Consider the following 27,394-nt stretch of genomic DNA (forward strand, 5'->3'; position numbering starts at 1 on the left):
CTTTTTCCTGTCCTCAGGTTTCCAGTTGCAGATTTTTCAGGTTATTAAGACTAATATGTTTTGTTTTCAGGAGGTGAGAGCCTAATGTGGGATAAAGTTTGTGATAGAGATCCTATCAGTTCAGGCCTACCTGTAGTGATTCTGTTACCTCGGAAGGACTGAAAAAAGTTTTACATCTTTAAAAACTATTAACATTCCATATAGAAGTAGTCCAGTTTTCCTTTGACTTTTTCCACCACCCTCTTACATTAGTATGTTTCAATAAAGAATGAGTGGAATGAGGGAAAATGAGAATTTTTCTTAAAGAAATAGATTCTGTTTAAAGAAAATACTCCATTCCTTCTGGGGTCAGTTGCTTGCTTACTGGGAAGGGTTTCTACAGCATAAACTTTTCCTTATATAGACAAGGAGTTGAAAGAGTGGCCCTGTTAGTCTAGATAAGGGACAGGGTACATAGAAATAACTAACATTTAAAGAGAAATGTACTTATTATTAATGAATTACTGAAGTATGTATATACACTTATTTAAGATGGTGTAGTAATTTTCCTCTTCTAGGGTAGGGCTTCCTAAAGTGTTCTTTGATAGAAAAATAGATCTATGACTTAGCTTATAGCTTTGCAATTTCAGGAGGGTTTTCAGGTTCTGATTCTAGAGAAATTGATGCGTAAACTTAGGATTCACAGGACTGACTTATAAACTCAAATACTGTTTTGTTTTGTTTTAAGTATACGCTAAGAGAGAAATCTTTCCAGTTACTAGAATACTCTTAATCTTCTTTTCCTGGTGTCAATTCAGTTCAGTTGCTCATGTGTCCAACTCTTTGTGACCCCATGAACCCCAATATGCCAGGCCTCCCTGTCCATCACCAACTCCCAGAGTTTACCCAAACCCATGTCCATTGAGTCGGTGATGCCATCCAACCATCTCACCCTCTGTCATCCCCTTCTCCTCCTGCCCTCAATCTTTCCCAACATCAGGGTCTTTTCAAATGAGTCAGCTCTTTGCATCAGGTGGTCAAAAGTACTGGAGTTTCAGATTCAACATCAGTTCTTCCAGTGAACATTCAGGACTGATCTCCTTTAGGATGGACTGGTTGGACCTCCTTGCAGTCCAAGGAGCTCTCAAGAGTCTTCTCCAATACCACAGTTCAAAAGCATCAATTCTTCGGCGCTCAGCTTTCTTTATAGTCCAACTCTCACATCTATACATGACCACTGGAAAAACCATAGCCTTGAAAAAACAGACCTTTGTTGACAAAGTAATGTCTCTGCTTTTTAATATGCTCTATAGGTTGGTCATAACTTTTTTTGCTCTTGGCAAAACTGTTAGCCTTTGCCCTGCTTCATTTTGTACTCCAAGGTCAAACATGCCTATTACTCCAGTTATCTCTTGACTTCCTACTTTTGCATTCCAGTCCCCTGTGATGAAAAAGGACATCGTTTTTTGGTGTTAGTTCTATCAGGTCTTGGAGGTCATCATAGAACCCTTCACCCACTTCAGCCTCTTTGGCATTAGTGGTTGGGGCATAGACTTGGATTACTGTGATACTATTGGAAACCAACAGAGATTGTTCTGTTATTTTTGAGATTGTACCCAATTACTGCATTTCGAACTCTTATTGACTGTGAGGACTACTCCATTTATTCTAAGGGATCCTTGCCCACAGTAGTAGATATAATGGTCATCTGAGTTAAATTCGCCTGTTCCAATCCATTTTAGTTTACTGATTACTAGAATGTCGATGTTCTCTCTTGCCATCTCCTGTTTGACCACTTCCAATTTACCTTGATTCATGGATGTAACACTCCAGGTTCCTAAGCAATATTGTTCTTTACTGCACTGGAATTAACTTCCATCACCAATCACATCCACAACTGGGTGGTGTTTTCACTTTGGCTCCGTCTCTTCATTCTTTCTGGAATTATTTCTCCACTCTTCTCCAGTAGCATATTGGGCACCTTCCAACCTTCATCTTTCAGTGGCATATCTTTGCCTTTTCATACTGTTCATGGGATTTGCAAGGCAAGAATACTCAAGTGGTTTGCCATTCCCTTTTCCAGTGGACCACGTTTTGTCAGAACTCTCCACCATGACCCATCTGTCTTGGATGGCCCTATATGGCATGGCTTATAGTTTTATTGAGTTAGACAAGGCTGTGATCAGTTTAGTTAGTTTTCTGTGATTGTGGTTTTCATTCTGCCCTTTGATGGATGAGAGGCATGTGGAAGCTTCCTGATGGGAGAGATATCTAAAAATATCTTTTGACGTTACCAAATATCCCCTGTAAGATAAAAATACTGCCAAGTGAGAATCAACTAGTTTAAACAGACTTAAAACCAACAATAGTAGAATTTTTAATTTTTAACAGCTTTATTGATGTTTGATTCATATATCGTATAGTACAGGCATCTAAAGTTTACATTCAGTGGCTTTTAGAGTATGTATTCAAAGAACTGCATCCATCACCGTGATATAATTTTAGACATTTTCATAACCTCAGAGAAACCCGTGACACATTAGCAGTCACTTCCCATTTCTTTTCTCCATCTCTACCCCACCTCCTCAACCATAGACATACCTGGTTATCTTTTTATGTTTAGGAATGCACAGCCTTCTTGTCTGTTTTATTATAATAAACCCTGTTTCAGAGTGTAGCTGCTGAAAATTATTTGCATCAATGTAAGGAGACATACCTCCTTTCCTTCAGAGGCTTTTGTTTAGACGGACTGTAAGTTTAATTTGTAGAGAAAATAAGCAAAAATAGGCTGATTTAAGAAACCTTTTGAAGTTATTCAGAACAGTAAGCAGTCCATCTAGCCCTCCACAGCAAGTTTTATAGTACAGAAGTCAACAATTTTTATTTTTCCTGATCAATTCTAGTAGATAATCTTACATCCTAGACTATGTGTAAAAACATAGTTATGAGACACATGTACTTAAAATGGTATTTTGAACCTGCTTCTTCATTATTATTAAATTATTATTGATTGCTATTAAATAGATCATTTTCAATGTATTGGTAGTTGGATTAATTTTTTTTACAGATAAGATAATTGGGACTTCTTTTATTTTTCAAAAGTATAGGTCTATTTTACCTACACAGTAATGTTACCTATCACTCACTGTAAAAAAAAAAAAAAAACACAAAAGTTGACAAATTATTTTTCCCCTAAGAAGAAATAAGGACCAATTAGATTATATTCTCATTTATAAAACAAAAATATTTTCTGTCCTCTTTCCCTCAAAGGGATGGTATGAAATACTAAAAGAATCAAATCAGTACAGTCCAAAGAAATGGGCAGTAAGGTTGTACCTCATCTTTTACCATTTCTACTTTCCCCCATGTGCTCCTATTGTGTTTAACTGTTGTGAAGGCATCAGTGTTTTTTAAAATGTCATTTATAGCTGACTTCACAAGGCTTGACCAAGCCTTATGTCCTTTGTTTTTAATGTGTGTGGTTAAAATTTATACATCATAGAAAATATTTTAAGCAAAACAAAGAGGCTCCTTTATTAAGAAGCTACACAAAAGGAAAAAAGCCATAGTAGATAAACGGCAAAGGATAGGAACACACAATTCAGAAAGGATATTCAAATGGCCAATATGTATTTGAAAAACATGTTCAGTTCTATTGGGAATCAAATAAATGCAGATGAAGGCAATAATGAAGTTCCAGATTGGGTCTGTTAATTACTAGCAGGATTTTTCCTTTAAAATTAGTTTTTAATATGTTAGTAATATATGGAAACATTTTCTTTGTTTAAAAAAAAGTGCATCTAGTTTAAGTAAGACCAACACTCCTGCTAACTACACTCCAATCTCAGATGCCCTTTTAGAAGAAAGCACTCTTAATCAATTTGTTATATATCGTTTCAGACTTTTTCCAATTTATTTGTGAGTGTAAAAATCAGTGTAGGAAATAAAGAGTCGGACACAACTGAGCAACTGAACTGAACTGAATGTAAAAATCAAGTAACTTCCTTTAATTCAGCTATATATTTTTAGAGGTTTATTTGGGTTAGTACATAAAGATTTTCATTCTTTTTGACTATTACAGAGTACTCCTATTACAGTGAATGGTTCTGGAAACTGTGTTAAGATGCACTTATAGAGAACAGTGGTGATCAGGAGAGCAGTTAGGAAGCTGTTGTGATAGTCAAGCAAGAGAAAATGGTAGATTGGACCACCATTTTTGTGGGATAACCTGTCTCATTCCTAGAAGGACTGCCTGTGAGAAATCTGGGTGGAAATGTTCCTTGGCAGACAACAAGATTATGATACTCATGAGAGGTATTTGAGCATAAATGTACAGTTTTAGGAGACATCAGCTTATAGATAGTAGTAAAAATTATGAAAGTGGGTGAGTAACCAGAGGAGCAAGTTAGAATGAGAAGTTGGAATTATGTGGGAATTGTTAGAGAAGTCAGAGGAACGCCAGTGGTGAGTAGAATCAGAGAAGCACGAGGAGAGCATTTCAAGAAGAGGGTGGGATTAGCAGCTGCAGGTGCTCCAGTGGTGAAATAAGAACAAAGGGAAGAGTATTTGGGGTCTACCGTCAGAGAAATTGTTCGTTCCATCATCATTTTAGCAGAGCGATGGGTCAGACACCTAATTTCAGTAGTTTAAGAAGAGAATGGGCAGTGAGGAATAAAGGAGTGTAGGTAAATCTGTTAAGAATGTGATGTCAGCTTAGGTTTAAGTGCTGCTAGGGAGAGCTAACAGAGGACAAGCTTCTGAAGGTGTAGGGACCTAGCTCCAACAGCCAAGTTTTAAGGATGACGTGGTCAGTGGTGTAACATGCAGCAGTGCAGTCTTACTTATATGCATTGAGACAGTGCACTTTGGATTTGGCCATTAGGAAGAAATTAGTGAGTTAGGAGCCAAGTCCCTGTGGTAGAGTCCTTTGAATGGCAGACTGGTCAGTGGGGAATAAATGAGAGTTTTATTGAGCATGGAAGTGGTATGATCAGAATGGCATTAAAATGTTTTCTTCTTTTAAAATGTTCTTCGTTAAGCTTATGTTATTGAGTGGCTTATGTTAAATTGACCAGTATTTTGTTCATCTGATGCAAATAGCTGACTTACTGGAAAAGTCCCTGATGCTGGGAAAGATTGAGGGCAGTAGAAGGGGACGACAGAGGATGAGATGGCTGGAATGGCATCACGGCTGGAATGGGCAGGAACCTGGGCAAACTCGAGGAGATGGTCAGAGACAGAGAGGCCTGGCATGCTGCAGTCCATGGGGTCGCAAAGAGTCAGACACAACTCAGGAATTGAACAACAGTTTAGTGGCTGCTGTGTGTTGGGCTCTGTCCTACATCTGAGGATACATAACATATGTTATGTGAACATATTTTATGTGAACATAACAGGCAGGATTTCTGTTCCCGTCACCTGTAACATCCAGGAGTGAGGTGAAGACAGAAAAAATAATAAAAGACATGATAATTTAAATAAGACAAAACTTGATGATGAAACAGAAACAGACTGAGGGGAAGCTATTTTAGATGTTGTGGTCAGGAATGGCATTTTCTAAAGAGGAGAGATTTGAACTATGATCAGACTGTTACTAAGGAGTCAGTTGTGCAAAGATCTGGGTGCAGAGGCATCTTGGCCCAGACTGGAGAGTGTGTGCAAAGGCCCTAAGAAGGGAATGAGCTCAATTTGTTTGAGCACCAGAGAAAAATCTGTGGTTTTAGTGATAGAATCTAATAATCATGCATGGTTTTGCATTTAGTTAATAACTACTTAATAAAAAGACTCATCAATAAAAAGACTCATCAATAAAGAGTTGTTTGCTTAAGGTATTTAGGAATGAGAAATGTCCATAAAACTAAATCCTTTGTTCAGTTACTTTTTACTCTTGTGATTTCATGGAGTGAATGAGGTATGTTGCTGACTGTGAAAATGGTAATAATAATACTTTCTATTTATGTAACATCTTTCATCCAAGGATCTTGCATCACATAGATCCTCACAACAATTCTGTGAGGTAGGTAAGTTGCGAGGATTATTAGTCTTCATTTTGTAGATGGAGAAATTAAGCCCCAAGAGGATTTAATGACTTACGTATGGTCCCATCAACCAGATATAGAGGCAGCCTGAGCTGCTAAGGTTATAATATTAAATTTTAGGGGGATTGACATAGTATAAATCATTAACACTTTTGCTTTTGTACTTTACACAGATTATCTGTTAAAATAAATATCATAGTTTTTAAGTGTCCATATGGAAATCTTTTTAATCCTTTTTTTAGGAATATAAAACATTGTAATACTCTTTTCCCCCCTCTCATTTTTAGGTCAGCAGCAAGGACAAGATGGAGTGAAAGTCCAACAAGCTACCATAGCTCCTGTAACTGTAGCAGTTGGAGGAATTGCTAATGCAACGATAGGTGCTGTTAGTCCTGACCAACTCACACAAGTGCATTTGCAGCAAGGCCAGCAGGCTTCTGATCAAGAAGTGCAGCCTGGCAAGAGACTTCGAAGAGTTGCCTGTTCCTGTCCTAATTGTAGGGAAGGAGAAGGAAGGTAAATGCTCTGTTGCCACCACCCAACTCCGTGGAGACTAGTATAATAATAACTAAGATGTAATGAACAGTTACATGTAATGAAGGCACGTAGGATGTTAGTTAAAACCAAGCCATTGACTGAGTGCTTTGACTGTTGGAACATCACTAGCTTTCTGACCCAAGAGTTGAGATATAATATTGTTATGAAAGGAATTGAATAGAACCATTCTAGGAATGGGATTTCAGTGGTTCTTTACCATGTGTCTTATACTTTGTCTTAATGGTTTTCTTTTTTCATTTATTTTGTAAAATTTTATAACAACTATATTGCTGTAAAACTTACATACCATATGATTCACTCATTTAAGCTATACATTTCAATGGTTTTTAATGTATTCACAGAGTTGTACATCCATCACCACAATTTTAGAACAATTTTATTCCCCTGACAACAAATTCTCTATTTTTTAGCCATCACTCCCTCATCCCTCCCAGCTTGAGGCAACAACTGAACTAATTTCTGTCTACAGTTTTGCCTATTCTAGACATTCATGTAAAGGGAAGCACATAATCTGTGGTTTTTGTGACTGATTTCATCCACTTTGTATGTTTTCAAAGTTTATCTGTGCTATTGCATATGTCAGTATTTCATTCTTTTTACTGAACAGAATATTCCATTTTATAGATAAAACAGGATTTTGCTTACCCATTCATCAGTTGGTGGACTGGAATTTCTCCATCTGTTGGCTGTTATGCTACTATAAATATTCTTATCTGTGTTATGTATGGGCTTCCTCAGTGGCTCAGCAGCTGTAAAGAGTCTGCCTGCAGTACAGGAGACACAGGTGTGATCCTTGGGTCAGGAAGATCCCCTGGATTTATGGAATGGCATCCCACTCCAGTGTTCTTGCCTGGAAAATCCCCTGGACAGAGAATCCTGGCTGGCTACAGTCCATGGGGCCACAACGAATCAGACACAACTTAGCAACTAAGCAGGCACGCACGCAAATACTTACACAAGTTTTTGTTTTTGATTTGCATTTCCATGATGACAAATAGTGTAGAGTATGCTTCTGTGTGTGTACTATTGGGCATTTGTGTGTCGTCTTCAGAGAATTCTCTATTAAGATCTCATGTTCATTTTAATTATTTGTTTTTATTATTGAATTATAGTATGAGTAGTTCTTTATATATTCTTGATACAGGTTCCTTATCAGTGATATGATTTGAAATAAATTTTTTTTTCAGTCTGTGAGTTGTCTTTTCACTTTCTTTTTTTAGTATCCTTTGAAGCAGAAAAGTGTTTAATTGTGAAGTCCAGTCTTATTTTTGGATACTTCTGCTTTTGGTGTCATATCTAAGAATCCATTGCCATATCTGATGTCTCAAATCTGATGTTTTCCTATAAGAGGTTTATAGTTTTTGTTGTTACATTTAGGTCTTTTGTCCATTTGGGGGTTAATTTTTGTAAATGATGTGAAGTAAGGGTTCATCTAACACCATTTGTTAAAAAACTATTCCTTCCTCATTCATTGAATAGTTTTGGCACCCTTGTCAAAAATCAGTTGATCACAGACATATAGATTTATTTCTAGACTCAGTTCTATTTCAGTGATCTATATGTCTGTCTCTATACCAATACCACACTGTGTTGATGACTTTGGCTTTGTGGTAACTTTTAACATTTGGGCGTATGAGTCTTCCAGCTCACCCAGTATGAAAGCATGTTTGATGGTGTCGGATGCTTTTCTTCATCTGTTGAGATGATCATGTAGTTTTGTTTTTTTATTATATCAGTATATTATATTACATTAACTGATTGTCAGATGTTAAAGTACTTTTGCATTTACAGGATAAATACAACTTGGTCATGCTATGTAATTCTGTTTATATATTCCTGGATTTGTTTTTTCACTATTTTGTTGGGCATTTTTACATCCATGTCCATGAGTGATATCAGTTTGTGGTTTTCTTATAATTTCTTTGGTTTTGGCAAGGGTATTATTGGCTTCTTGGAATGAGTTGGGAAGTTTTCTTGTCCAGAACATTTTTTGAAAGAGTTTGTGGTGGTGTTCAGTCACTAAGTCATGTCTGACTCTGCAACCCTGTGAACTGCAGCATGCCAGACTCCTCTGTCCTTCACTATCTCCTGGAGTTTGCTCAAATTCATGTCCATTGAACTAGTGATAGTATCTCAACAGAGATCGTCCTCTGCTGCCGCCTTCTCCTTTTGCCTTCAGTCTTTCCCAGCATCAGGGTCTTTTCAAAAGTCAGCTCTTTGCATCAGATGGCCAAAGTTTTGGAGCTTCAGCTTCAGCATCAGTACTTCCATTGAATATTCAGAGTTGATTTACTTGGGGATTGACATGAAGTCAACCCCAGATATTTATTGGAAGGATGTTCATTGGGAAGAATATTCATTGGGAAGTCTTCTCTCCAGTTTGATTTTTTTTGAAAGAGTGTGAAGAACTGGTATTAATTTTTAAAAGTGTTTGTGAACCTGTGAAGCTCACTGATCCTGGGCTTTTCTTGTGAATACTTTTTTGACTGCTAATTCATCCTGTTTACTTGTTTTGAATTGTATCTTGTTCTTGAGTCAGCTTGGTACTTTGTATATTTCTAAGAATTTGTTCATCTGCTAGTTTTTAAGTAATTGGCATACAGTTGTTCTTGGTATTCCCATATAATCGTTTTTATTTCTGTGAGGTTGGTAGTGATGTTCCCTTTTTCATTTCTGATTCTAGTAATTTGAGTCTTCTCTCTCTCTCTCCTTTTTCTTTGTTAGTCCCTCTAACAGCTGTAAGTTTAGTTGACCTTTTCAAAGAATTAGCTTTTGGTTCCATTCATTTTTTTCTTTGCTTACTGTTTTTGTATTCTCTAATTCATTAGTTTCTGCTCTTTTCTTTATTATTTTCTTTCTTCTGCTTACTTTATTTCAGATTTAATTTGCTGTTTTCATTGTCTTAAGATGAAAAGTTAGGTTATTTATGATCTTTTCTCCTTCCAGTTTTGCTGAGATATAATTGACATACAGCACTGTATAAATGTAAAGTGTACAGCATAATAATATGGCTTAATATGTCATGAAAAGGTTATCATAATAAGTTGAGTGAACATCATCTTATATAGCTGTAAAATTAAATAGGAAAAAAATTTCCTTGCAATGAGGATTCTTAGGATTTACTGTCAACAATTTTCATATATAACATGTAGCAGTGTTAATTATATTTATCATGTATTACATCCTAGTACTTAGTTATCTTAGAACTGGAAGTTTATACCTTCTGACTGCTTTGATCCATTTCCCCATCCTCTGGTAACCACAAATTTGATCTCTTTTTTTCTGTGAGTTTGTTTGCTTTTGAGGTATAATTGACCTACAACACTATATGTTAGTTCCTGTTTTACAATATAGTGAATCAAGGTCTGTATAGTCAAAGCTATGGTTTTTCCTGTAGTCATGTTTGGATATGAGAGTTGGACCATAAAGAAGTCTGAGTGCGGAAGAATTGATGTTTTCTAACTGTGGTTGTGCCTTGGACTGCAAGGAGATTAGACCATTCAATCCTAAAGTTAATCAACCCTGAATATTCATTGAAAGGATTGATGCTGGTGCACCAATACTTCGGCCACCTGATGTGGAGAGCTGACTCCCTGGAAAAGACCCTGGTGCTGGGAAAAATTGAGGGTAGGAAGAGAAGAGGGCGACAGAGGAGGAGATGGTTGGATGACATCACTAATTCAGTGGACATGAGTTTGAGTAAATTCCTGGTAATGGTGAAGGACAGGGAAGCCTGGTGTGCACAGTCCATAGGGTTGCAGAGAGCCAGATGAGGCTAAGTGACTGAACAGTTTCTGTACATTTCACAATAATCACAATTCTATGATATATCACTGTACAAAATTATTGCATAGCTATTGACCATATTCCTCACATTGAATATTCCATCCCCTTGACCCATTTACTTTTTTAACTGGAAGCTTGTGCCTCTCAGTCTCCCTTGCCTCATTTTCCCCTCTCCCACTCTGGCAGCCACCCCTTTGTTCTCTTTATCTATAACTATGTTTCTATTTTGTTATGTTTGTTAATTTTTTTACTTTTTTTGATTCCTCATATAAGTAAAAGCATTCAGTATTTGTCTTTTTCTGACTTGTTTCATTTAGCGTGGTACCACCGAGGTCCATCTGGATTGTCACAAATGGCAAGATTCCTTTCCTTTTGATGACTGAGTAATATTATATTTGTGTGTGTATACACATATTCATATATATATATATAGATTTGATCCACTCATCTATTGATGGGCATTGTGGTGGCTTCTGTATCTTGGCTGTTGTGAATAATGATACAGTTAACATAAGGTGTTTGTGTCTTTTCTAATTAGTGTTTCATTCTCTTTGGTTAAATACCTAGGAGTGGCATTCCAGGGCTTAGGGTCATTCTATTTTTAAGTTTTTGAGGAGTATCCATACTGTTTTCCATCGCAGCTATACAAATTTACATTCCCAACAACAGTGCATGAAGGCTCCCTTTTCTCCACATTTGTTATTTGTTATTGTCTTTTGGATGATAGCCATTCTGACATGCTTGAGGTAAGATCTTTTTAAATATAGGTATTTACAGCTTTAAGTTTTCCTCTGAGCATCAGTTTATGTGTATGGCCCAAGTTTTGGTATGTTGTGTTTTTGTTTTCCTTCATCTCAGTGTCTTTTGATTTTTTCCTTGACCTACTGATTCTTTAGGAGTATGTTGTTTAATTTCCAGGTATTTATGAATTTCCCAGTTTACTCCTATAAGTGATTTCTTGTTTCAGTTCATTGTGATCAGAAAGTTTTGTTATTTCTGTTTTGTTTAATTTATTGAAATTTGTTTCACATCGTAGGATATGATCTATCATGAAGAGTATTCCATGTGCACTTGAGAAGAGTGCTTCTGTTGGATGAAGTGTTCTGTGGATGTCTGTTAGATCTAATTCATTTATAGTGTTATTCAGGTCTTTTACTTCCTTACTGATTTTCTTCCTAGTTGTTTTGTGGAAATAATTGAAGTTAATTGAAACTTGGAATTATTAGCATTGGATTATCTGTTTCTCCTTTCATTTTCTGTCCATTTTTACTTCTCTTTTGGCCCTCTCTTGTTTCTGTTGTTTAAGTGAATGTATGTTTATAATTATTATACCTTCCTAATGGATTGACTCATTTATCCTTAAGAAATTTCTCTATTTCTAATAGCGTCTTTTGTTTTAAAGCTAATTTTGTCTAATATTAGTATAGTCACTCCAGCTTTCTTGTGGTGGTTGTTTGCATGAGACCTTTTCCACCTTTTAACTTTCAATTTCTTTGTATTTTTGTATCTTTAAGTGTAAAGTGTGTCAGCTAGAGACATTGCATAATGGCTCTTGTATTGTTTTAAATGTAATCTGACAGAACCTACCTTTTGATGAATATATATATAATCCATTCACATTTTATATTATTATTGACATAATAAATTTATGCCTGCCATTTTATATTTTGTTTTCTGTCTCATGTCCTTTATCCCTCCTTTACTGCTTTCTTTTGAATTAAATTAATAATATATCATCTTAATTTGTAATACAGCATTTTAATTTCATTAACGATTTTTCTCATTGTACTTACATATTTCGTTAATGGTTGCTGTAGGCTTTACCATGTATAGCCTAATTTATCATAGTCAGTTTAAGATTGATAGTAACCTAATTCCAGTGAGTTATAGAAATTTTCCCCCTATGTAGATCTCTGCTTCTCTTTGTGGTATTTTTATTATACATAGATATTGCAAGTGTTACATACCCCATAATACATTGTTATAATTATTGCTTTCTATAAATTTATCTCTTAAAGAAGTGGAGAAAAATGAGCATGTATATATTGCTTTTGCTGTGTTAACTTTATCATTTCTGGTTCTCTATTTATTCCCCTGAATTTGAGGTCATTTCCTTATAGTTCAATGTGGCTTTGCTCCCACCCACCTCCTCTGTGCTGTGCTTGGCAACTATGTTGCATATGTATGTTGCATACGTTGTGTTTCTCTATAGGCTTGACAATACATTTTATACACGCTGTTTTATAAAATTGCTTTTTAAATCAAGTGAGAAGAAATACATACTTAAACTATCCTTTATAATTACATAATTTCCTTTGCTAGAGCACTTTTGTTTCTTTATATATATTTGAATTACTTCCTGGTTTCACTTGCTTTCAGCTTAAGGAATTTCTTTTAATATTTCTTGCAAAGTAAGTCTGTTGGCAACAAATTCTCTTAGTTTTTGGTGTATCTGGGAATATCTTTATTTCACCTTCATTTTTGAAAGATAACTGCTGGATATAGAATTCTCATTTGAGGCTTTCTGGTTTTATGTGTGTGTTTGTTTTTTGTACTTTGACTGTTTTCTCACTGCCTTCTGACTTCCATTGTTTCTGCCAAGAAGCCAGCATTTAATCTTTCTTGCTGTTCAAGATTTTGCCCTTGTCTTCAGGTTTCAATGCTTTTACTGTACAATATTTGTAGATCTCTACCTTCATCCTACCTGCAATTTGTTGAGCTTCCTAAAAGTATAGATTAATGTTTTTCATAAGTTTTCAGCAGTTATTTCTTTGAATATTTTTTCTGCTTCATCACCTGTTCCCCTTTTTCCTCTTCTCTCCTCCTGGTATTCTCATTGATATGTTGGTGTCCCTCATTTCTCTGACATTGTTTTTTCTTTGTTCTGTCTCTTGTCTGCTTTTCGAATTGATGACATAATTCCTGTGAACTGCCTTCAGTTTCACTATTTCTTCCTTCTTTTGAGTCCCTCTTGTGAATTTTTCATTTCAGTTTTACCTTTTATCTCAAGAATTTCTCCTTGGTTCTTTAAAAAATAATTTCTAGCTCTTTATTGATATTCTCTGTTTGATGTGAAATTGTCATTATACCTTGCTTTTCTGCTTTAATCGTAATATCCTTTACTTCTTTGAACATATTCATAATGGCTACTTTGAAGTCTTATTAAATTTGGTGTCTCTCACAGGCACTTTTCTTGCCTGTTTTTTTGCTCACGTACAGGTCATGTTTTCCTTCTTTGTGACTTTTGGAGTCTCATAATTTTTGTTGGAAACTTAGTGTTAAAATAATATATTGTAGCAACTTTTAGTATTGCCCTCTGTCCTCCTCCTGCCCCTGGCTTGTTACTGTTGTTTGATTGTTTCTTTAGTGACTAGCTGAATTATTCTTGTGAAACCTGCCCCCCAAATATGAATCTTCTTGTTCCTTAGTTACCCTGGAATGACAGCGGTTTGGGTATGGGTCTTTTGGGGTGTCTCCTTCTCTGACCACACACAGCTGTTCAGCTCTACTGATTGTTGTTTTTAATAATGCCCTGAAGCATATATTGCTACACACACTGATCAGTCATAGTTTAAAAGGGCAAACATTAGGTCTCTATCTGAAATTTATTTTGACCCTGTAGGGCTCCTACCAGCTACCTCTATCCCTCAGTTGTTTCTGGCAGCATAACAGTCTGCAGTTTAGCTTACTTCACCAACATATCTATTAGTTTCCTCCCTGTCTATTCTGTTTTTAAGAGCATCTTTAGACCTTTCCACACTTAGTTGCAAATGAAATCAGTTTTTTAGGAAGAGATTTGGATCCTGATGTTTTATGGTATGCTTTCCTTCTGGCCAAAATCTGTGTCATGGTGGATGAACTGCGATAGTGGGACAATGGCACATTTCTCCCTATGCATTCCATGCCCCAGGAGATGAGCACTTGGGAACAAGGAGATCAGTAGTAGCCTTAGATTTTATATCTTGCCAGGCTTGGAACCTCTGATTTATGAACTACATATGAGCTGGGTCTAGTGTAATCTGAACTTCAGTGTTTAGGTCCAGCCTGTGTCTCAGGAATTGAAATTGGGTGGAAGAAGGTTGTTCCTCATCTGTCAGCCACACTCACCTGAAACTTAGCCTCAGCAGCAGGTAGATAGAGAAATACTGATGACCTGCCCGTGTTGAGGTGATAACCCACCAACTGGAAGGTGGGAGCAGAGGGAACAGTGTTGTTGATTGCACCAGTCTGTAGTGTTTCTGTATCCAGGGAGGTGGAAGGAGGAAGGAGAGACAGCGTGAGTACTGGTTCAAATACAACAGACTCTCACTCTTTGTACCAAATTCTATTTGGTTTTCGTGAATCAATGTTTCTTTATTTGTTGTATACTCAAATAGGGCCATTTTCCAGACATTGTAAATAGTATTTGCTTTGTTTGTTATCATTTTCACTAGTTTCACTGGGGAATAGGTCCATAGAGGTCTTCACGCTGTTTTTGTTGGAAGTGAAACTCTGAACCTATACTTTTAAATGAGGATTACCATATTTTGCTGTTTTAGAGAAGAATGTTCACATGTCTTGAAAAGCTTAAAGATTTTTTACCAGGGGAGGAAGCTGCTAGGAAATGAACAGGAATTCTGTGGCAGAACATAGAATTTTCTAAAATTAACGTGTTTTCATTGCACTTTTGAGTTTATTCCACAGCGCTGTTTTCATTAATTGAAATTTTTCTGATTTTTAACAGTAGTTGTGACATCATGATTTTAAAAACCCATTTAGAAAGCATCATTTAATTACCTTAATTCCCTTTTATTTTTCCTTAATTATAAGCATGACATTTGGAAGTGTAATTAATGTTTGGTTTTTTTTTTTGATAGAGGCAGTAATGAACCAGGAAAAAAGAAACAGCATATCTGTCATATTGAAGGATGTGGAAAAGTTTATGGCAAAACATCTCACCTACGAGCACATCTTCGCTGGCATACTGGAGAAAGACCTTTTATATGCAACTGGATGTTTTGTGGCAAAAGATTTACAAGGAGTGATGAGCTTCAGAGACATAGAAGAACTCATACAGGTTAGTTGGTTTATTTTAAGTCTTGTTACTTCTTTTCTCAATGCTTAGATGAAACTTTTAGTGATAGTGAGCTATGAAATTGAAAATAAAAAAATTAGAGATTATTCACTTAAGCGATTAAATGAAAGATTTTTAAGATCAAAACTTTTTACCTTATTTCTGAGATATATTTTTTTCTATTTTTTGTAAGGTTTATCAGCATAATTTAAAGGACTTGGAATTTATTCCATTTATTCCATTTGGAATTTTATTCCATTTATTCCTTTTCTTCTTAGTGTGTTGAACTGACATATATTACTTTTTGTCAGTTTAAATTAAAAGAGTTGAATTACCATCTTATTGGTGATCTTAATTAGTTTTTTTATAATCCAGATAATTGAGTGAAGTATCAAGAACCATGACAAATACCTACCTAAACTCTTTTCCAAAACTGACAGCTATTAACATGTTATTTTTTAACAAAACAAGTCATATAAAATTAACATCATCTTTGTCCTTCTACCTCCCAAAGACAACAGCTGCCATGAATTTACTCTTACGTATTTTGTTCATGGTATATATGTATGTATATATATATATATATATATATATATATGAAATACTGTTCTGTGTGTTCTGTAAAACTTCATGTAAATGATATATTACTGTATCATAATTTCACTTACGTTTTGTAATCTGTCCATGTTCATATCAAACACACATACATGCGTGTGTCTGAATACATGTCTGCTTCTTTGAACTGCTGTGTGGCATTGTATCACAACTTCACTACACTGTGTAATCCAGTCCCCACACTCTTTAGATGACTTCCAGTTTGTTTTTTGCTGTCACAGACTTTACTGCTTTGAACATACAGTGAACATGTACAAGAAGTAGAATTACTGGATCTTAGAGAATGTGTATGTTTGATTTTGCTAGATGAACACTGGCGCCTCCAAAGTGGCTGTCACCATCTCTGTTACTCTAGGGATTGATCAGGAATTTCCACTGTGCTGTGTGTTCACCAGTACTCAGTAGCTTCAGGCTTTGAAACTTTTTGTTAGTCTAAAATGGTTTCTGAGTTTTTAAATTAGCATTCTTCCTGCTTATAGTGAGATGAAGCATCTTTTCATATGTTTATTGGTCGTTTATCTTTTGGTTTCTGCTCTTTTTTATTGTTTTCCTTTTTCTTACTGATTTATATTTTGCAAAAGGTTTTCACATACTGCTAGTGATTATCTTGGTGCCATCTTTTGTCATATGGAAGTTTTACATTTTTATTTAGTCAAATATAACAATATGTAAATATATCCCTTTTACTTTATGAGATTTTCTTATATCCCAAGATCATAAAGTTTTTAAAAACATGTTTTTCTTGCTGGCTTTAAGGTTTTCTTTCCATAAGTTTGATCTTTTAGTAGCCCAGAGTGTTTTTGATGATTTCCTAAAAAGGAAATATAATTCTATTTTTATTCCATGTGGAAAGCCATTTTTTGAATAGTTCGTTCTTCATTGATTTGTAATGGAATGTCTCTCATATATTGATGTTCCATTTAAGAATGGCTCAATTTCTGGTTTCTCTGTTTTATCTATTTGTCTCTTCCTATAGCGATACTGTACTGTTTTAATAGAAGCTTGTATTAAGTCGTGATATCATGTTGGGCAGTTTTCCCTTTTGGGGGGCATGTAACAGTGATATGCTGTATTTAGAACATGTATAGTTTATATTTTGGGGACTCTATTTAATTATTTATAAAAGCAGTGATTTCGGTCGTTTTTTTTCGGTTAGACGTTAACAGTTAACTTGAATCAAGGTACATAAAGGATGAAAGGGGAACTGGAACTGACATTTATTGATCAGCTACTGAATATCAGGTGTTTCAAAAAAATCATCTCATTTGATTCTAACAAAAGCATTGTAAGCCGGAAGTTGGCTCTATTTTATATTTTTTTTTCTTTTTTTTTTCTTTTACTTTACAATACTGTATTAGTTTTGCCATACATCAACATGAATCCGCCATGGGTGTACACGTGTTCCCAATTCTGAACCTCCCTCCCACCTCCCTCCCCATACCATTAGAATATAATCTCAGAGAAGAAATAATGATTGTTAGATCTCTTTGAAGTGATAAATAAAAATTACTTAGTTTGATATGCACACAAGTTAGTAACACAGATGAATCTTAGTGTAATGGCTCAATCACTGAGTTGGCATTATATTAAAAATAAGACTTTTAATTAAAGTTTTAAAAGCTTTCTGTAGTATATTGCACTGGGGTTTGTAATACCACCTCACCTTTCATATTGACAAATGTATTGTGATTAAAAATTAAACCCATAGCAATATTGATATCTGTATAGAAAAATACTCTGCCAGAGTTACTGGATGCAGTATTTCCACTTTGGCTTAGCAATGAGACAGATTAGGGAAGCTGAGAAAATTTGGAACCTCTCACGTTGTGATTTCATCATTTTTGAGAAACAGTGATTTTCTCAAGTTCCTTTCTATTGTATATCCATACTCATACAGATTACATAAGATTAATTTATTGAAGAATTTATTTAAACATTTACTTCAAAAGATTTAATGATTTGGAGGCATAATTTATTTCTTTTTTTTTTCCTACTTCTTTGGAGGCATAATTTCTTTTTTTAAATGGTCCCCATCATTATCATCTTCTAATAACTTGAATAATTCAGAATTTAATGTACTTAAAGTTTATTTTCAGTATTTCAAACATCTTGAATACATCATTCATGAAACTTTTTATTTAAACATGTTATTTTGAAAAATGTTTGACTTAGCATCAGATACTTATTATTTTTAAGGACATAATATCAGTAGTTTTCCCTCTGTTTATTAAAGTTGTTGAAAATAATATGAAACAATCTTTTGAAATAAATTAGTATTGATTAAGTATTTAATGTGTTAAGCTAAAAGCCTTGGTTTTTCATGGCAAGAACAGTGTTTAATACCCAACCAGTGCACTAAGTAGAAACTCAGTCATCACCTTACTGTAAATGAAATAAGGTGGTGAAGATTTTTTTTCTTTTTGCTTTCTGTAAAATAAATTTAAAAATTTTCCAAATGATTCATACATATGGTATTTTAAAAATCAGCTCGTTGGGGGAGAATGGATACGTGTGTATGTATGGCTGAGTCCCTTTGCTGTTCACCTGAAACTATCAGAACATTGTTATTTGGCTATGTCAACACAAAAAAAAACCTTGAAAAAAAATGAAATCATGTGGAAGAGCTTCAGCTGTTAATCCAAGTCTCTCCTCCCCACGCTGTTCTGCTCCCTGGAGTAAATCATGTGTTTTAACTGTTTCTGCATTCTTTTTTATTAGTCCTGTGATGGCTCAACGTATCTATAAAATATGCTTATACTGTTATCTATTGATATCAATATTAAACACTACTGACTTTGTGCAGTGAGAGTTAAGAATTTACCTCACAGATGGCCAGTAGGCACATAAAAAACTGCTCAACGTTGCTGATCATCAGGGAAATGCAAATCAAAACCACCTCACTGTGACAGTGGCTATCATTAAAAGAACACAAGTGAAAACATGTTGGTGAGGATGTGGAGAAAAGGGAACCCTTTTGTATACTCTTGGTGGCAGTGTAAATTGGTACAGCCACTCTGGAAAATAGTATGGAGGTTTCAAAAAACTAGAAATAGAATTGCCATGTGATTCAGCACTTCCACTCCTGGGTATATGTTCTGGGAAAAAGAATTGAAAAGATACATGCACCCCAGTGTTCATATCAGCATGATTTACACTTACCTAGAAATGAAAGCAGCCTAACTGTCCATCAATACGTGACATGAAATAAAGATCAATACTGTATGATATCACTTATAAGTGGAATATAAAATATACAACAAACTAGTGAATATTTTTTTAAAAAAGAAACGGACTCAGGTATAGAGAACAAACTAGTGGTTAAGAATAGGGAAAGGGAAGGGGGTAGATACAGTTTAGGGGTGGGAGATTAAGAGGTACAAACTATTAGGTATAAAATAACTTACAGGAATATACTGTACAACACAAGAAGTATCACCAATATTTTGTAATAACTATAAATGAAGTATAACCTTAACAATAGTGAATCACTATATTATGCTCCTATATAACTTATATAATATTGTACATCAATATACTTCTGTCTTAAAAAAGGGACACCAAGTTACAAACTGTCAGAACTCAACACTCCTCCCAAAATAATTTACCTCACCTCACACCAGCAACGACTCTGAATCTTTTCTTTGATTGCGTGTAGGCCACATGTTGTATCACGGCACACCACTCTGTAACAGCGTGTCGCCATGTCTGTCCTTCAGCTTCCATCTCTTCCGCCTTTTAACTTCTCTCACCTAGACTTTTACTCTCTCGTCTTTCTCTTGATGTTAAAATGCTTACATTTTCTTTAATAACCACTGCCTGTTTTATATCGGAGAAGGCAGTGGCACCCCAATCCAGTACTCTTGCCTGGAAAATCCCATGGATGGAGGATCCTGGAAGGCTGCAGTCCATGGAGTCACTGAGGGTCGACATGACTGAGCGACTTCACTTTCACTTTTCACTTTCATGCGTTGGAGAAGGAAATGGCAACCCACTCCAGCATTCTTGCCTGGAGAATCCCAGGGACGGGGGAGCCTGGTGGGCTGCTGTCTATGGGGTCGCACAGGGTCGGACACGACTGAAGTGACTTAGCAGCAGCCTGTTTTATATAACTTAGTTCTTAACACTGAAAATTAATAAATAATTGTGGTTATGTAATAGACTATGATTATGTGGGTTGCATGTTGTTTCCTGTATATTTTTTTTTCACCCGAAGATTCACATTGCCTTCTTCCCCCTTGCATTGGTTAACTTTATCACCTCCTCTTGTTATTTTAACTTTTCAAGAGAAGTATCAACTCCATCCAGTTTCTCCTTATTCCTGGAGGTCTCCAGCTTTCTGATCAAACACTGACTGATTGCTCTCTAGGACTGCTGCACAGCTATAATCCTGAAACCTTTCATCCCTGCTCTGTTGGTTTGGATCCAGTTCTCAAGATCTTACATCCTCAGTTTTCTCAGTTTATTCCCTTTGTTTCTGGAAAACATTCTGAAATGCTTCCTACAAAAAGGCATAGGGAAGTAAATGTGTTTGAAAATGCCTTTACTTTTGCTTTTCAACTTAACTGATAGTTTGGCTAACACAGAATTCTAGGCTGAAAACTATTTTCTTGAAGCATTAATGGCACTGCTCTATTGTCTTCTTGCAACTGTTTTACTAATGATAAGTTACTGTTACTCTTATTTTTTGGTAGGTGACCTAATTTTTCCCCACTAGCTTTTAAGAGCTTATTTTAACTTTTTATTTTGAAGTAATTCTATATTTACAGAGGAGTTGCAAAAATAGTAGAGAGAGTTCACAAATACCCTTCATCTCAGTTCAGTTGCTCAGTCATGACCGACTTTTGTGACCCCATGAGTCACAGCATGCCAGGCCTCCCTGTCCATCACCACCTCCTGGAGTTCACTCAAAATCATGTCCATCGAGTTGGTGATGCCATCCAGCCGTCTCATCCTCTGTCGTCCCCCTTTCCTCCTGTCCTCAATCCCTCCCAGCATCAGGGTCTTTTCAGTGAGTCAACTCTTCGCATGAGGTGGCCAGAGTATTGGAGTTTCAGCTTCAGCATCATCTAGCTTCCGTTATTGCTAATGCCTACGATAATACAGTGTTAAGAAATTAACATTGGTACAGGTCTATCAATGAAACTACAGGCTTCCCCACAAATATACTTTTTCTCTTGCAGGATTCAGTCCAGAGTACCACATTACATTTATTTGTCATAGACCTTTACTCCTGAAGTCTGTGAAATTTCATTTTTTTTCCCCTGATCTTTTTCTTACCTTGACACTTTAAAGTAAGATGAGGTATCTTGTAGAATATCCCTCATTTTGTGTTTGCCTGATATTTTCTCATGATTAGACTGAAGTTATGAATTGTCTGTGTTTAATTGCATCATATCAGGGAGTACATGATGTCAGTATGTCTTATTATTGGTGATGTTAATATTAATGAGTTAGTTAAGATAGTACTTGCTAGGTATATCCACTGTAAAGTTTTTCTTTTTTCCTTTCCGTGTTTTATTTATTGGAAGCAAGTGACTAAGTCCATTCAGTGTTCAAGGGGAAAATTTATTAAGCTCCATAGCCTAGAGGGAAGTGCATCAAAGAATTTGTGGACTTAACCATAGTAGTTAGTAAATATGTTGGAGGCTATTCTTTGAGTCTACACAAATGTCCTGTTTTTTCTTTAAAAAAAATACTATTTTCACTTTTAGCATTCCTCATTGTATCTTGCCTGAAGATACAATGTAATGTTCTGTGTGATGTTACTGTGATGTGCTAAAGACTATTTACTATTCCCCTCACTGTTGGTATAATTTTTAGTTGTGCCTCTTGTGTAATGAAGATTTATACGTTTTTCCCCAATGATTTGTTTATTCCATCATTTATTTTCACCTCTATGGTATGGGTGGAAGTTTGTGACATTGTACAGGAGACAGGGAGCAAGACCATCCCCAAGAAAAAGAAATGCAAACAAGCAAAATGGCTGGCTAGGGAGGCCTTTCAAAATATGTGAAAAGAAGAGAAGCAAAAAGCAAAGGAGAAAAGGAAAGATATATCCATTTGAATGCAGAGTTCCAAAGAATAGCAAGGAGAGATAAGAAAGCCATCCTCAGTAATCAGTGCAAATGTTTGGGAACACATGTAAGAATTAAAGATTTTAAAATTTAAAAAATAAAAAAACTAAAAAAAAATAAATAAAAATAAAAACTAAAAAAAAAAAGAGGAAAAAAAAAAGAAATAGAGGAAAACAATAGAATGGCAAAGACTAGAGATCTCTTCAAGAAAATTAGAGATACCAAGGGAACATTTCATGCACAGATGGGCTCAGTAAAGGACAGAAATGGTATGGACCTAACAGAAGCAGAGGATATTAAGAAGAGGTGGGAAGGATAAACAGAAGAACTGTACAAAAAAGATCTTCACAACCCAGATAATCACGATGGTGTGATCACTCACCTAAAGCCAGAGATCCTGGAATGTGAAGTCTAATGGGCCTCAGGAACCACCACTGTGAACAAAGCAAGTGGAGGTGATGGAATTCCAGGTAAGCTATTTCAAATCCTTAAAGGTGATGCTGTGAAAGTGCTTCACTCAATATGCCAGCAAATTTGGAAAACTCAGCAGTGGCCACAGGACTGGAAAAGGTCAGTTTTCATTCCAATCCCAAAGAAAGGCAATGCCAAAGAATGCTGTAACTACCGCACAATTGCACTCATCTCACATGCTAGTAAAGTAATGCTCAAAATTCTCCATCCAGGCTTCAACAGTACATGAACCATGAACTTCCAGATGTTCAAGCTGGTTTTAGAAAAGGCAGAGGAACCAGAGATCAAATGGCCAACATCCGCTGTATCATCAAAAAAGCAAGAGCGTTCCAGAAAGACATCTATTTCTGCTGTATTGACTATCCCAAAGCCTTTAACTGTGTGGGTCACCACAAACTGTGGAAGATTCTCAAAGAGATGGAACTACCAGGCCACCTGACCTGCCTCTTGAGAAACCTATATGGAGGTCAGGAAGCAGCAGTTAGAATTGGACATTGAACAGACTGGTTCCAAATAGGAAAAGGAGTACATCAAGGCTGTATATTGTCACTCTGCTTATTTAACTTACATGCAGACTACATCATGAGAAACATTGGGCTGGATGAAGCACAAGCTGGAATCAAGATTGCCGGGAGAAATACCAATAAGCTCAGATATGCAGATGACACGACCCTTATGGCAGAAAGTGAAGAACTAAAGAGCCTCTTGATGAAAGTGAAAGTTGAGAGTGAAAAACTTGGCTTAAAGCTCAACATTCAGAAAACGGAGATCATGACATTCGGTCCCATCACTTCATGGCAAATAGATGGAGAAACAGTGGAAACAGTGGCAAACTTTATTTTGGGGGGCTCCAAAATCACTGCAGATGTTGATTGCAGCCATGAAATTAAAAGACGCTTACTCCTTGGAAGGAAAGTTATGACCAAACTAGACAGCATATTCAAAAGCAGAGACATTACTTTGCCAACAAAGGTCTGTCTAATCGAAGCTTTGGTTTTTCCAGTAGTCATGTATGGGTGTGAGAGTTGGACTATAAAGAAAGCTGAGCGTCAAAGAACTGATACTTTTGAACTGTGGTGTTGGAGAAGACTCTTGAGAACTCCTTGGACTGCAAGGAGATCCAACCAGTCCATCCTGAAGGAAATCAGTCCTGTGTGTTCATTGGAAGGACTGATGTTGAAGCTGAAACTCCAGTCCTTTGGCCACCTGATGCAGAGAGCTGACTCATTTGAAAAGACCCTGATGCTGGGAAAGATTGAGGGCAGGAGGAGAAGGGGATGACAGAGAATGAGATGTTTGGATGGCATCACCGACTCAGTGGACATGGATTTGGGTAGACTCCGGGAGTTGGTGATGGACAGGGAAGCCTGGCGTGCTACGGTTCATGGGGTTGCAAAGAGTCGGACACGACTGATCGACTGAACTAAACTGATGAAAGAGGAGAGTGAAAAAATTGGCTTAAAGCTCCACTTTCAGAAAACTTAAGATCATGGCATCCGGTCCCATAACTTCATGGCAAATAGATGGAGAAACAATGAGATACCTTATTTTCTTGGGCTCCAAAATTGCTCTTGATAGTGACTGCAGCCATGAAATTAAAAGACGCATACTCCTTGAAAGAAAAGTTATGACCAACCTAGACAGCATATTAAAATGTGATGTTACTTTGCCAAGTAAGGTCTGTCTCATCAAGACTATGGTTTTTTCCAGTAGTCGTGTATGGATGTTAGACTATAAGGAAAGCTGAGCGCCAGAGATGATGCTTTTGAACTATGGTGTTGGTGAAGACTCTTGAGAGTCCCTTGGACTGCAAGGTGATCCAACCAGTCCATCCTAAAGGAAATCAGTCCTGAATATTCATTGGAAGGACTGATGTTGAAACTGAAATCCCACACTTGGCCACCTGATGTGCAGAACTGACTCATTTGAAAAGACCCTGATGCTGAGAAAGATTGAAGGCTGGAAGAGAAGGGGACAACAGAGGATGAGCATCACCAACTCAATGGACATGAGTTTGAGTAAATTCCAGGAGTTGGTGATGGACAGGGAGGCCTGGCATGCGCCAGTCCATGGCGACCCAAAGAGTCAGACACAAGTGGGCAACTGAATTGAACTGATGATATTTGTTCATGAATATTTGGTTTTTGAGTTATCATCCAATTTCATCGTTACAAGCACATCTCAGAGATAGTCCCAGTTTGGTTCCAGACGACCTCAGTGAAGAGTGAAGACCTCAGTGAAGAGTGAATATCTCAGTAAAGCCAGTCACACTAATTTTTTGGTCTCGCAGTGCATGTGAAAGTTATGTTTATATAATACTGTAGTCTATTTAAGCATACAGAAGTGTTACATCTTGGAGAAGGAAATGGCAATGCACTTCAGTATTCTTGCCTGGGAAATTATGAACAGAGAAGCGTGGTGGGCTATAGTCCCTGTAGTTGCAAAAGGAGTCAGACACAGCTTAGTGACTGACAACAGCAGCATTCTAAAAAACAATGTACATACCTTAATTTTAAAATGCTTTATTACTGAAAAAGAATAAGTCAAGTGTCATCTGAGCCTTCAGTGAGTTGTGACATCAAAGATCAGTGATCACATATCAGCCTAACAAATATAAAGTAATGCAAAAATGTGAAATATTGCAGTTACCAAAATGTTACTCAAAGATATGAAGTGAGCAGATGCTGTTGGAAAAATGGTGCTGATAGACTTGCTGGATACAGGTTACCACTAACATTCAATTTTTAAAGAACAGTTATTTGCAAAGCACAGTAAAGCAAAGCTTTATAAAACCAGCTATTTCTGTGTTCATTATCTTCCTCACTTTGTTCTATTTTTGGCCATTGAAAGTTGTTTCAGATTGGCTCCTCCATCCTTTTGATATGCCCTCATCCTAAGCTTTCTTATAATCTTTAGTATTCTGTTAATTTCATGGGAAGTAGACAGGGAAACAGTGGAAACAGTGTCAGACTTTATTTTGGGGGGCTCCAAAATCACTGCAGATGGTGACTGCAGCCATGAAATTAAAAGACACTTACTCCTTGGAGGAAAAGTTATGACCAACCTAGACAGTATATTCAAAAGCAGAGACATTACTTTTCTGACTAAGGTCCGTCTAGTCAAGGCTATGGTTTTTCCTGTGGTCATGTATGGATGTGAGAGTTGGACTGTGAAGAAGGCTGAGCGCCGAAGAATTGATGCTTCTGAAGTGTGGTGTTGGAGAAGACTCTTGAGAGTCCCTTGGACTGCAAGGAGATCCAACCAGTCCATTCTGAAGGAGATCAGCCCTGGGATTTCTTTGGAAGGAATGATGCTACAGCTGCAGCTCCAGTACTTTGGCCACCTCATGCGAAGAGTTGACTCATTGGAAAAGACTCTGATGCTGGGAGGGATTGGGGGCAGGAGGAGAAGGGGACGACAGAGGATGAGATGGCTGGATGGCATCACGGACTTGATGGACATGAGTCTGAGTGAACTCCGGGAGTTGGTGATGGACAGGGAGGCCTGGCGTGCTACAATTCATGTGGTTGCAAAGAGTCAGACACGACTGAGTGACTGAACTGAACCAAATTTCATAAAATGTATGTAAGCGTAGGTTTTCATTTATGATACAATTCTGGATGGAATTTTCAACTCTGGGTCCTCCCCCACCACCCTACATCCACTCATTCACCCTTTTTTATGTTTTGCTCATTTTGGACTCCTTCTAGATGTATGTTGGACTCCCTATATTGATTTTTTTTTTGCACCTTTTCTTTTACTTGTCTTTTTACCTTTTCTTATATTTTCAATGAAATTCCGTAACTTTAGCTTCAGGTATTTTTGTTGAAGTGTTTTTTAATTTCCAAGAGTGATTTTTGTTGCATCTTGTTCTTATTGTATGAATACAGGAGCTTACTGGAAGTCTCATGTTTCCTCCAGGGTCATATTTTTTTGTCTGTATTTCGCTTTTTCCGAGGTATGCTTACGTGCATTGTCCAGTGATCCCAGGCTTTTGTTTAAACAGATGGTGATGATGATGATCATGACGATGATGAAGGTGACTGACAAATATGTTTAAGTGAAAGAATGTGAAATCATTGTTAACTGGTGGCCTTCTTTTTAGGAAATTGAGTAGGGGCACAGTGTGTTATATTGAAAGGGACCTAATTATCAACATGTAGTACTACAGTATGGGACCATATTTCTTTAGATAGAAATTCTCAAATATTTTGCCCCAGTTTTGTAACAGTAGGGCTAATATTCCATGTATAGGCTTCAGTTTACTGTTTTATACTCCGTATCTCCCTCTCATTATTTTAGTTCCATACTTCTACAGAGTTCTGCAAGAGACAAATTGGCTCTTTTCTAGAACATATCCTCTTCCTTGATAATCTCTATTCTTATTTGCAGAAATGTGATCCAGTTAAACTTACATAACAATGCATAATAGAAGTGAGTTTCACAGGACTTTTTTTCCTTTTGTTCTACCAACTTTGACCCTGTGGGCCCTGATTAGCAGGTACAAACAGCAAATACTTTAGGAGGAACCATGTATATCTGGCAAGAGAACTGAGAATAGGGGCGCTTGACTCCCAAGGCCAGCCTGTTTGTGGGTTGCACTGTAGTAGTGTCTGCATAAGCTGCTAAAATATTGAGAAAATACCTTTATGTTTGGTTAGAGGAATCAGGAAATATTGGGCCCTCAGTGAATATGAGGGGAATTACTTTTTTTTTTTCTTTCTTTGTCATTTCACTCTGAAGGTAATGCCAACCATGATGCATGTGCAGGACAGTGAAGGAACCCCCCCCCCCCCCCGAATACTGGCTTTCTGCCCAGA

The 27,394-nt window shown here is 36.7% G+C and overlaps 1 protein-coding gene across 1 annotated transcript in view; it reads left to right on the plus strand.

Annotated features, from left to right (window-relative positions):
• Positions 1-27,394, plus strand: part of SP4 (Sp4 transcription factor) — a 78,890-nt gene that overhangs the window by 37,284 nt on the left and 14,212 nt on the right. Inside the window, exons 4-5 of the mRNA XM_015095217.4 lie at positions 6,305-6,533; positions 15,218-15,417. Coding sequence (XP_014950703.2) covers positions 6,305-6,533; positions 15,218-15,417 — 429 coding nt within the window. The remainder of the gene's footprint in view (positions 1-6,304; positions 6,534-15,217; positions 15,418-27,394) is intronic.

Source organism: Ovis aries, chromosome 4 (genome assembly GCF_016772045.2).
Source record: "Ovis aries strain OAR_USU_Benz2616 breed Rambouillet chromosome 4, ARS-UI_Ramb_v3.0, whole genome shotgun sequence".
NCBI classification, from domain to species: domain Eukaryota; kingdom Metazoa; phylum Chordata; class Mammalia; order Artiodactyla; family Bovidae; genus Ovis; species Ovis aries.